This window comes from Rhipicephalus microplus, chromosome 6, assembly GCF_043290135.1.
Source record: "Rhipicephalus microplus isolate Deutch F79 chromosome 6, USDA_Rmic, whole genome shotgun sequence".
In the NCBI taxonomy this organism is placed as follows: domain Eukaryota; kingdom Metazoa; phylum Arthropoda; class Arachnida; order Ixodida; family Ixodidae; genus Rhipicephalus; species Rhipicephalus microplus.
The window spans coordinates 55724736-55737118 of record NC_134705.1 but is presented as its reverse complement, the minus strand read 5'-3'; the positions used below and the strand labels follow the sequence as shown (position 1 = coordinate 55737118).

Sequence of the window (12383 nt, the reverse complement as noted above, 5' to 3'; positions counted from 1 at the left end):
ATTCTCACATTAAGCTGCTGTATTCCTTCCCGACAATGATTTTTGATTTCACATATGTATACACACGCACAGAAACGCGCACGCGAAGGTCACATGTACGTGTATGTACAAATATGTTCCTGCGTATATAAATACCTCCGAATGCAGAGATGTTACTTCGCTCGCGCCTTCGGCTTGAATTGAGTAAGTCGGTGTGAAGCAAGAAGTAGACATCGCGTTTCATAGATGCGTAGGCTGTTTTGCTTGGTCAAGTCAAGAACGAGCTTCTAAGCAGAAACACGTTTTTCGCCAGGTAATGAGGTTAGTAATAAAGTTGTTAACGTAAGGCACTTGTTACAGCAAAAAAAGATCGTACATTTCAAAACAGCTATAAAACAAAGTGCCACAAGCGTATAATTGACATTTTTCGACTAACGAGTGGCACGTGGTGCCTGCCACCACAGCCATAGAGTTAATATATATCAACTCTAAGGCCACAGCGATGTGCAGTGTTGTTTCTGTGATCTGGCATTGCCCACTGGTTATAGTCGCCACCAAAATTCTGTGCGTTTCTCCACGCTTTCTTGTTTGGAGCCGAAACAAGCATCGCGTTAGGTTCTTTTGTTGTTTTTTTTTTCAATTGAACGCCACAGCGTGTATTTAGGCTAACCTGGCTCGTGAGGTAACGCAATTTTCAAAGTATTCGCCTTTCTATTCACCTGTGGACATGTTTGTACTAGGGTGGATCGAAGTTATACGTGAAAAAATAAAAACGTTCTGAAAAAAAGTGATTCGTATCCTTTTGTTGAACTTGGTAAACAAGAGAAAAAGCGGGGGTGAGGACATCGCCCTCGCCAAAATTTTGTCTTACGAGGTGCAGCAACGTCTCTTTGCATGATGGTGAAGGGGGAGGCACATGATTAGAAAACCCATGACAGGGGCGCCTCTTTTTTTTTTAGAAATTTTTTGTAGCTTTTTGTTGCAAGCGATGCTTTTCTGAGCGGTAAACAGCGCCCTAGGTGGTACGAAAGGATAGACTAGGCTCACAGACACAACAAAGAGTCAATTTTTCACTGAAAGAGACGGAAACAACGAAAAATGTCGTTGTATTTTAGAAACACAAGAAAGGACTTTGCCGTTACAGAACACTTATGGATCACCACCGGGCTGTTATTACGCACGTGTGTGCAGGTGATACATTCTGTAACACCAGGGACCTCAGCCATTTCATGAAAGTCCAGTATAACTATAGGAAGTGCTACCGGCTGCGAAAAGCGCCCCAGCATTGCGTACAGGTGCTTTTAGATGAGTATAGCGTAACTTTTCTGGCTGAACGGCGCACTGTCGACTACGAAATGCGGACAAGATTCCCGATGACTGTTTGAAATGTGCCAACGCTGTAAAACCTGATCGCCATAAGTAGCTGTAACGTTGGAGGCACAGGCTGTCTTCAGTGGTCCCCACCTTCACGGAGTGACAAGATAGCCAGCAGCTCCCGCATTGCGTTCTTCGTAAATCTGTACCGAGCGTGGAATTGTTGCTCATCGTACAACTCCATCGAATTTCTTGGATTACGCAAAGCGGGTGAAGCAATCTTCGACAGGCAGTACACCTCAAGAAATGCTACGCTTATGGCAAGGCAAACAAACTCAAAAGCAACCACCTCCGCGCGACGTGCGTTTGAGAGGTGGCCATGTTGGAATAACGCATGAGTCGCTTACAAGCTAGCCATGCTGCTGATTTGAAAGTTGTCCTGACTTCGACCGAGCCAAGTCGCCTTCAAGTCACCCGCAAGTTCGAGAACAATTTATGGCAAGCGGCAAGGCTGTCTTGAGTCAAGAACGAGTCAAGTACGAGTGAAGTAACATCTCTGCATTCGGGGGATAATGTCGGTGCATTCCTAACGTGCACGCATATATCTGTTCTGAATATCAACAGCCAACATGAACAAGCGAGTTTTCGGAAGCACACAACCTTATTCATTAAAAGCATGATAACAATAACCGGTGAACGCAAAGAAACAAGCCCTTTTACTGCAATTTTAACTATTCCTTGCCTTACCTCAATATACACTGCCCCAGGTCGTTCTGTAATTAAATGGAAGGCAAGCGTATTAGGGTATTAATGGAACAACAGGACTCCATGAGATACATGCAACCATCAGCATGAGTCGTAGCGTTGTTACCTCGAAAACTAAGAAGACCTTGCTTGTAGCAGTGTAGCAACGCAACGCACAAGTGATAGCACCTTGCGGAGAGACCTGTATACACATTATCGGTTGCCATCTTCAAATTCAGGCTTGCTAGACCTGTTCTTCAATTATAAATATAATGACGTTCACCGAAGTGCCTCGATGTTTGCGAGAACAGCACAACTATTCCCGCTGTTTCACCCGTGAAATCTTTTATGCCAATGAGAATGACATGATCCGCGTCAAGCACCATTTTGCCTTCGACAAAGCAACATGATCCGAAAGCATAATCATGAAACTTCAGCACTGAGCCAAAGGAAACCATTGCGGAAGTGCGGTGTTGACCCTGTCAAGCACAGCCACCTTTCCTTTTTTGAACAGAGTGCCAGCACACGGAGTTTACTCTGGAGTTGGTATTGCGATTACCTTTGTCAGCGCGCACAACATATCCCGCTTAAGAGCGATCTGCTGATAATATTCATTGGGGTTTGAAGTCACAAAATCACGATATGATTATGACGGACGTGGTAGTGGAGGGCTTCGCATATTTTGATCACCTTGTGCTCCTTAACAGGCACTTACATCTCACAATACAAGGACCTCTACCATTTTATCTCCATCCAAATGATAGAATGTGCTCAGGTCGCACACAGCGACGACAACGTCATTATATTTGTGCAGTATCTGATATACTCTCGCCAAACTAGATACTCCAATGATACTGTCATGCTAAACTACTTCTATACTTGGTGCAGGGCTGTTTCAGAAGCAGCCAACGACCTTCGATGCGTATTTGCTCTAAGAAAGACGTCATTCTCTTGGTCCACGAAATTTATTTTCCACATTATTGGCAAGACTCATTCGCAAGAAGTAGAGCATAGTTTCTTTTTCACTACGTTGACATTCTTGTTCCTTCACAGTTGAATGACGTGAGTGAGCACTCGTTGAGCCAGGGAACGTCATAGACGACAGCTGTGCAAGTGTCCTTGACCGTCTGTGGAACAGAAAACACACAAGCATTCGAAACGCTTTTATTTTGCACTGAAAACTCGTGTTTAAAATGAATACAATTGGCAACAACAGTTACACGCTTACTTTCTACGAAGTGTCGAGTATGATGAAAGCAATTACAAAACATGCTCACGAGCTGATGCGTTTTGTCTCTCTCCCGCGCACGATCACGTGCTGGGTTCTTGCTATTGAAATACGAGCCCTTAACGTTAACCCCAGGCACCTCGAAGTCGCTTCATGCAATAGATTTGGAACACAAACCAATATATTTTATCCTAAAAAGTGTGTCTAGTAGTCTTATTTTTTGAAGGCGACGAATATGAGACTCGCATAGAATAAAGCTTTGATTGTTATGCAAGTGAGGCATCATTGTGAAACCATTGGACGAAATAAAATGCAGTTCCACAAAAACGTTGTAGGCAGCATAGCCGTTCATTTAGGAAGTTTCTTGTGAGCTTTGTTGAATTTTGCACTAAAACTGATATTGGTGAGATAGAGGCCTGTTTTTTGCGTATTGTTTGATCATTATCGATGGTATTCAGTCTGTTTCATAAAACCTGCCTGAAAATCTACACAAAAAAGACAGCGATTTGTCGCTTTCCATCTTTAAAGTGATTTTTGTGGAGCTGCAGATATCTGCGATGAATAAAGACATCAATTAGGCAAGCTCTCAAGAACTTATAACAATGAAGTATGAATTACTGTTCGGGTGCAATGACGCGGTAGAATGTTTGGGTGCAAGAGTTGGTCGGGTGCAATGATAAATGTAGACCTTTTAACAAGGAACTCTTCAATAAAGTCCTTCAAGTAACTAAATGAATTCGGCCTCACAGCCACTCTAATAACTCAGATAAGTGCCATCTCGTGTTTATTGGCGACTGATTAGATGTGAGCCATTTATCTCGCGGAAGCAAAAGTGAAGCGCTAATGAATGCCACTGGAAGACACTGTTAAAGGCGTCACTGTTAAAGACAATTACAATGGGGCAAATCCTTTTTCATTTTTTCACGTGCGTGCGTCATGCGTGCTACATTCTCAGACGCAGCGCACATCCACACGAAGCGTAGTCGAATGATAGGTGAGACAACGAGGCCCGCTCATTCTGGGCAGTCCGGGCGAATGTGCCAGTCAGCCTACACCAACTTCATTCCCTCTCTACGACCCGATTGCAAGAGGTCACTTTCTGGAATTCCTAAAGGGCAATGGGCTTTTCGTAGAAAGTGCTCTAATTTTTCCATTTGGCGTTTCCACCTGCCTTCACTGCGTAAAAAGATAATCAGTCCATTAAACTGGTCACATCTCTACAGCATGTGATAATTTTAGACGCACGGCGTTTTGCACTGCACCAACAATTATTTGCCTCTGTAGGTGTCCTTCAAACGTGTGATCTTCTATGAAATGTAATATTTCAATAGGAACTTCTGCTTATTTTGCAATAATTATTGATTGATATGAATGACTTCTAATAGAGGAAAAAATGACTTACCTCTCTGTTTCTGGAAAGGCAGACTTCCTTGTCGTACTCTTCACCAATCCTGCATCTTGACTCTGCTGTCTTGAACTTAATTCGGTAGTTCGTACCGGCCACGGTCTGCGAAGCGTTAATGCAGAGGGAAACAGTCATTTCTCGAGTTTGGTTTCAGAGCGTATATTCGTTGTTCAAGATACTGCGGAAGATGCTTTTTCACAAGCGCAGTAGAACAGTCATGTGAGGGATTGCCGCTGTTTTCTCGTATCTGTAAAAATCTGGTTAAAGTGACACAAGTATTGTTATTTGCTGCAATTACTAAATAGAACTGCACCTCGGCTAAATGTAAAAGTTCAATATTATCAATACTCTTTACAGGTCCTGGCTAATATTTTTTCACTCATATTTGTTTATTTTTGACCCTTCATTTCATTGTAGCGTATATACTCAATTTTCGATTTTGCCAATTTCCTCACCTCCTCTTGTCAAGTGACACTCAGAAGTAGTGGGTTAGCCCCGCCGCGGTGGTCTGGTGGCTGAGATACTCGGCTGCTGACCCGTATGTCACGGGATTGAATCCAGGCTCCGGCGCCAGCATTTTTATTGAAGGAATAAGTGCTGTAGGCCCGTGTGCCCAGATTTGGGTGCATGTTCAAGAACACTGGTGGTCGAAATTTTCGGAGCCCTTCACTGCAGCGTCTCTCAAGATCATATGGTTGTTTTGGAACGTTAAACCTCACATATCGAATCAAGGTGTGGGTTTGTCACAAGAAATGTTGATATCACCAGTGCTTCATGCCTGATAATATGTGTGTTGTGGTCCAAGTAGAATAATTGGACACATTACCTAATTACACGTACGTGGTGCCAAATTTCTGTCTCTGATCAGTTAGCGGAATATGCTGAGATGGAAGGCAAATGTTTGTTTTACTGTATCAACCACAATGAACTTCTGCCTGCTTTTTTCGTTAGCTGAGCAACCATATGAGACAGATTTTTTGGAACTGCGTGATGTATGTTAAAAATAGACTCAAGTTTGCTCTTATTCAAGTAACGTCATCCTAGGCAATACAGCAAGCTTGATATATGACTCTTTTCCATCCGGTTCAGATTGGGCTCACCAAAACTCTGCCACAGACGCCTTTTATATCTATTTACACCGACGATATCTGCATCTGGGCGCCTGGCATAACACGGCCACAAGTGCGCGCACGAATACAGCAGTCGGTAACAATGACATCGGCATGGCTTCGCCAGCAAGGTATGACTATTGGCACAGAAAAATGCGAAGCGGTGTCGCTTACACGTAAACCGATGTCTTTCTACTCATTGTGCATCGATGGCGAATCTGTTGCATATAAGAGGAGCCATAGATTCTTAGGTGTCATCGTAGAATGTGACTTACAACCTGGAGTCCGCATGTCGCATACTGGAAGAAAAAGCTCATTGGCATTGAGAATGTGTCCAAGTTCGTTGCCGGAAAATAATGGTGCCTCTCCGTGCACTCCATGCTGCAGCTTTACACAGCCCTCTTTCTCGAATTTCTCCGGTACAGCCTTCCTGCCCTGTCCCACACGTGCAAGATTAACATCCGTGCACTATACAGCATACATGCCCAAGTACTTCGAACATGTCTTGGCCTTCCAAGATGCTCATCTACAGTGGTAACTATCGTTATCGCACAAAAACAGCCGGTCACAACGTATGTCATTGTCGAGACGCTGAGAGCGCACATTCGGCGTTTATCGCGGCTTCCGTCATATCATTTAGCGTGTTTGACAGCGCGGAGGCCCCATACTTCGTTATGCCGTGTTGTGACGAAACACCAGGACATATTACCGCCTGACTTCAAACTTGCGATGCGTCTAGCATCTGCGTTCTGGAGTCTCCGTCAACCTGGCGTGCGCTTAACGGTTCCTAAAATCGTTAAGAAGGCACGCATGGCACAACTAGCCCTGAAGCAATTGACTTTGCATCTGTTGGACGAAACATATTTTGACCGCATACATGTTTACACCAATGGCTCCACTAATTTCAACAGCTCTACAGGAGCAGTGGTTGTTTCATCTGGTAATGTGTTGGTTCAATACAAGTTCTCTCACACCACGACGTCGACCACTGCAGAACTCACAGCGCTTTTAGGTGCAGTTAATACATTCTTCAGCAGCAACCTAATCAATAGGTGATGTGATCTTTTGCGACTCGAGGTCAACCTTACAGACACTACGGTTTGCTATATACAGCACGGATTACACGATTGATCAGTATATCAGATAAGACATGACTACCACGAAGCTCTCGAGGAATGTAAGGATATTGGATTTCAATGGTTGGCGAGTCATTGCGGAAGTGTCGGCAATGACTGCGTGGATGAAGCTGATCGATCGGCTCATGACCAAAACCTGCGTACGCCCATACCACTCTTGAAAACGAACATTGCAAAGCGACTGCAATCATTTGCTCGCCGTATAACTCTCCTACAGTAGAATACGACGGATTTCTCCAACGCGTGCCTGTATTCAATCGACCCAGACTTGCAGCTTCGTTTGTGATCCGGAATTCCACGACGCGCTGAAACTTTGTTGTGTCGCATGAGGTTGAGCGTGGCACTTACGAAAGCGTATTCTTCTCTCCTTGGAATGGCGAGCAGTTCGGTATGCAACTTTTGCGCCTGCGAGGAGACGCTTGAGCACATTCTATGTCAATGGCCAGCATACCAGTCGGAACGACGCATTATGGAAGCCAAGCTCCGTCAGCTGCATTCACGACCGCTTACAGAAAAAATCCTGGACCTTAGCCGAAAATTTCACATACGCGCAAAGCCACGAAAGCTCCTCTTGTGCCTCTTAAGGACCACCAGACTTACGAGTACCTGTGAAACAACACCATGAGACCTTGCTGTGTAGTCTGGAGCTGACTGTTCATCCATCTCTTTCTTACTCCTTTTCTATCTGTTTTCTTTTTATTAATGCAATAGCGTTAAAGAGCTCGTGTTGTAGAAAACCCGCTGCTGGCGTCAGCCGCGTTCGTTGTGAGCGAAAAATCATCTGTGCTTGTGTGACCGAAAATTCAAGTTACCGAGATAGCCACGGCAAACCGCTACTCGAACACGTGTGCACGCGCGATCACACTGAGAAAGCCGCGCAATCTAAAAAAAAAGAAAAAGTGCTCAAGGTCACAAAGCGCGGTAGTTTCTTTGCCCTGCAACTCCTCCCTGCTTAGCTTCCATTGCTTTCGTCAGGACGAGAGAATAGATAATGTAATAGCAGCATAAGACAAACCCTTGTATTTCCACTCACTGCGGATGGATTTTTAAAACTTTTGCACAGCTGAATTCGTGGGACAAGAGGCTCTGCTAGTAAATTAATTCCATGGTTGCTTAAAAAAGTCTTTCAGGGCCCTTTCAACGCATTTAGTTCGACAGGTGTCACGATGAAAAAGATCTCGGCGATAATGGCGTGTGCTGGTCCAATCTACTGTGAGCGTGTTTGTGTGCGTGCGTGTGCATGTGAAAAAACATATGAATAAGTATGCGCTTACCGGTTGAAGGGTGCACTAGGGGCTGGATTTTGCTATCGCGTTCAACTCTCAAAGGCCAAGCTTAAGAGTCTCCCAATTTTTATTACCCTTTCCCCCACCCCAAGTGTACAGTAGCCTACCATGCAAGCCGAGCTTGGTTAACCTCCCTGAATTCCCTCTCTATTTCTCTCTCTTTTTCTCTTGATTTTAACCAATGTAGTCTTGGACTACCTATATTCTTTTGATCTGCGCTTGCGTGATGAAAAAAAGAGGCATTCTATCGATACACATTTTCGAATATAGCAATATGTGTTACATCTGGCTATGTGCTACGAACTTTGATCTTCATTGCGCATAAAGGTGCATGGCAACGAACAGCTGGTTGTGTAATTTATGAATAAGAACAGTTAATGTAATATAATGCAATTTATACATGTTTGCACAGACGCGTTGCAACGCGGTAAAAAGCTGACACATAACTTAAGGCCAATATTCGAACTCACATCTTGTCAAAAGAAATGCGTGATTTAGTTCTAATAAAAAAGAGAGTACATGAATGCTCATGCAAAACTAAACTCCCTGACGGCACCTAAACAATGGAATCTTCAGTAAAACCTGCCACAACGAGTACCCACAATAAGGAACAAAGATAACGGTGATAGTATTAAAATATTACTGCCATTTATTTTTTAACTAGGCTGTAAAACGACAAATCATATAGATATAACGTTAGAGAAAACTCCTTAGCAAAAGGGAGTTGTTTAAATAGAATTCAAGAGAAAATTCGCGCGTAGCTTGCAATATCAGTTTAACGATAAAAGCATAGCAGAGCTCATCGGCTTTTAGTTTTTCCTGGTCATATGAACTACTGCTATTGCCGAATGATGCCATGTTATGCCAAGTGATGCCACGTGATGCTAAGATAGTGGTGCCAAGTGATGATATAGTTCTCTGTGAAGCACGGTTCCTTCTTACATGCAGACGAGCCATCTGTTATGTCTGCCAATGTTTTGTTTTTCTTTCTGTAGCCACCAGTTACGATGGCATGCATTTGAGGTGCACAGGATACCCTCAAGCGTACTGATAAATTATTTCGTCTCACTTTTCGCAACGTTATTGTAGAAAATATATCAATAAAGTAGACGAAGTTTACCAAACCTCGAGTTTCAATTAGGCCCGAACAGTATTTTTGGTGGTTCTGGCGGGAATAAGTGATGGACTATATTGATGAATAAAGTCAAATACTGCCTATTGGCCGCACGCCACGATTTTCGTTAAGCGTCTTCCCTGCCGACCTTATTCGGTCGCCCCACGTCTGCGTCTGGCGTGCCGCCGCCTAGCGCAGGCATTGTGTGGAACGAAGGAGCACATGAACAGTTTCTTCGGACGTCAGGCTCAAGCCAGTCGTCACGCACAGTCGTCTTGCCTGCGCACTTGTGTCGAAGCCTTGCGGTAGTGAAGGAGAGGTACACCTGTGCAAAACTTTCCTCGGAATGGCGAGAGAGTGTATACTCATGTCAGAACGCAGGTCAACGCAAACGCTCTCTAAACGCGTATCATAACCTATGGGGACCTGTTAGGCCATTTTAGCGTTTCTTTTTCTTTGTGCTACGTTTGTCAAGTTGCGAATTCGGCAGTTTTCTTTTCAGTATTTATCGGCTACTACGCTTGCTGTGTATTTTCATGTTCGGTTCACTTTCTTCTCATAATTTTCATGCCAAGAACATTGGCCGAAATGTTCGGAACACTCCACTGCGGCGTCTGTCGTAATCATATGGTGAATTTGGGACGTTAAACTCTACATATCATATCATCATCATGTCAAAAACATATTATGAGCTAAAGCAATTAGATGAGTGTGGCACCCTATTTTTTATCATTCTGCGTACGAGAACGTGTTTTTGCATAGGAAAAAAAGAATGGTACATCTGCTTGACGATATACAAAACTATGAAGTAATTACTTAAAAAAATATTACGCGAGTAATTTTGCACCCAAAAGGGAGCTTTTGACATAGTTTTGATGACGTAAACGCTTGATACATCGTTGCAACTAGCATCTCTTTCAGTTTTTGCCTTTGTTCAAAGTATAGAATGTACGCACTTGGGTCTCAACTTCAACAAGCTCAAGCACGGTGTCGAAGAACTCTCTGTCGCTGACTTGTTTGGATACAGCATAGTGTGCCAACTCATCGAATATGGCATCCTCCCCAACTTGCTTCCTCTTCCAGCCTCCTTTCAAGGAAGTCGACTGAGCAGCGCAGAGAAAGAAGGTGGCGACTACGAACATTGCGATCCCAAGTGGACTCATCCGGGGAGGAACCATGGCTGCCACCAGTCTATGCCTTCTGAAAGTAATAAATATACATTTTGAAAAGCCATATTAAAATAATTGATTATGTTCTAATCACAGTGCATGAACCTTACAACAACAATACAGATTGTTTAGTTTTTTTATGTTGCTACATCACCAGAGCTGACAATGTCAATGGGAGTCACCACCTAATCGGCCTATTGGTGTTTTCTTTAATTGTTGATGAAAGTTGCACAAAATCTGTATGACTTAGCAACGCCTCTGTATTGGAGTAACACTTCGGTATCAGAGGGGCAAAATTTTTTGTTGACGCAGGATTACACCGTGCTCATTATTTATGCAGCCAAACGCCTTTTACAGCGTAAGCTGATATGAGATCAGAGCATAGGTTACGCGTGGCGCCGTAGTTTTCCGCTACTATGGCCAGTGTCCACAACCAGTATCTCAAGAATTAACAAAAAAAACTCAATAAATAAAAAACACCAAGGCCACAATGACTTGAGAACCCGGTTCTGCTGCGTATCAGCCTAGTATTCTAGGCCGTTCCGGCGCTTGGAAGCCCTTTCTAGACTGGCCTTAGGCAGGCTTGATGTCGGAAAAGAAATGCTGTTATGTCTAATAAAGCGTTTAAGAACATCAAAGGAACAGATAGGCGTCACACAATGCAAATTGCTTAACGAGTAGGCCATACAATGCTACAACTCATTAGAAAAGTTTTTCTTGATCACCGTTTTTCTATTACATGTGGTGCATACAGACTTCAGGCATAATTCTTCATCATCGCCAGCCACTGTATGAAAATCAAATTGCACAGAACTCGTAACAAGCGCGTAGCGGATACCACGCTTTTCCAAAAAGTTGCGGAGGAAAGAAACGACGAAGAACGAAAGAGTGTTTAGAAAAGGCTCTGAAAGGCGTTTCGCTGTGACTGTGCTGCACGTTCTGCGCAAGCCTAATGTTTTATAGTTTTACATCGACATGACTTCAATTGAAGGTTTCCAGAAAAGCAGAAGACGGTTTATGGCTTCGAAAACGTTTCACGCAGAGCATCGAAATTGCACTCTCACGTGAGCTCATCAGTTGGCTGTGGGGGCTTGCCCTAAATATAAGCGTCGGGTGAAATCACTTCATGGCTACATTGAGCCCTATGCTTTTAGGGGTGGCGTAAGTATGTGCTTGCTACAAATTAGCTCCTAGTATAAATAATTACGGTGTCCGTTTAGAAGCAAACCGATCTGCCCATGCGGCTGTACTTTTCCCATAGTATTGTATTCATTCAGCCTTCAAGCGCGAAGCTATGGTCATTTCGGCTACTTGGCAAAGTTGCTCGCGCATGAGGTCAGATTGTGAAATTCACAACTTACCGCTAGTTTGAAAACACAGCAAAATTGCCGCAAGTCAAACAATAGGCAGCTGCAGCAGTAGTGCAATTTTTAAACCGGGCGATGGAGCGAAAGTTCCAAGAAAGAATCTGGGCTGGGAGAACGTTCCAGAAAGCAGGGTGTCCTTCGGGCGATCGTGGAAAATATACGGAAGAGCTTTGTCTGGCGTTTTGTTGTGTTTCGTTTGAATAAACTGTTCGGTGAAGAGGAGAAGACACCGGGAGTGTTTCGTTAGATAAGATGAACAGGCCATTCAGTGGCCACACGTTCTTCAGTGTTCGTCATCTTCACGTGGACATATTTGCAGCACACTATGTTTGCTTGGAAAGACGAGTGCTTCGGAAGGCGGCAGCGTTTGAACCGCAATCACTACACGTGCTTCAGCACTTGAATGAAACTTGTGTCAATGGCCATAAGTGCGTCGCTCAGAGGAAAAGACGTCGAAAGCTTTCGCTTTTGTGTTGCCGCCAATGAAGGCTTATATTTTCGATAGATTATCACAGGAAGGTGCAATGCCCTA

The 12383-nt window shown here is 43.8% G+C and overlaps 1 protein-coding gene across 1 annotated transcript; it reads right to left on the bottom strand.

Moving 5' to 3' along the window:
• Positions 1–2983: 2983 nt before the first annotated feature.
• LOC119168125 (cystatin-2-like) lies at positions 2984–12047 on the bottom strand. The gene is made up of 4 exons (XM_075865978.1): positions 11846–12047; positions 10272–10515; positions 4668–4772; positions 2984–3164 (listed from the first exon to the last, which is right to left on the bottom strand). Exons 2-4 carry the CDS (start codon positions 10491–10493, stop codon positions 3063–3065), a joined length of 429 nt encoding a protein of 142 aa, XP_075722093.1. The 5' UTR covers positions 10494–10515; positions 11846–12047; the 3' UTR covers positions 2984–3062.
• Between the last annotated feature and the right edge of the window lie 336 nt (positions 12048–12383).

Excerpts from the sequence above, each read along its gene's own strand:
- LOC119168125 (XM_075865978.1), bottom strand. The coding sequence starts at position 10,493 with ATGGTTCCTCCCCGGATGAGTCCACTTGGGATCGCAATGTTCGTAGTC. Across the intron at positions 4,773-10,271 it reads TTGTTGAAGTTGAGACCCAA|ACCGTGGCCGGTACGAACTA; the intron begins GTGCGTACATTC and ends AACGCTTCGCAG. Across the intron at positions 3,165-4,667 it reads GCCTTTCCAGAAACAGAGAG|ACGGTCAAGGACACTTGCAC; the intron begins GTAAGTCATTTT and ends TCTGTTCCACAG.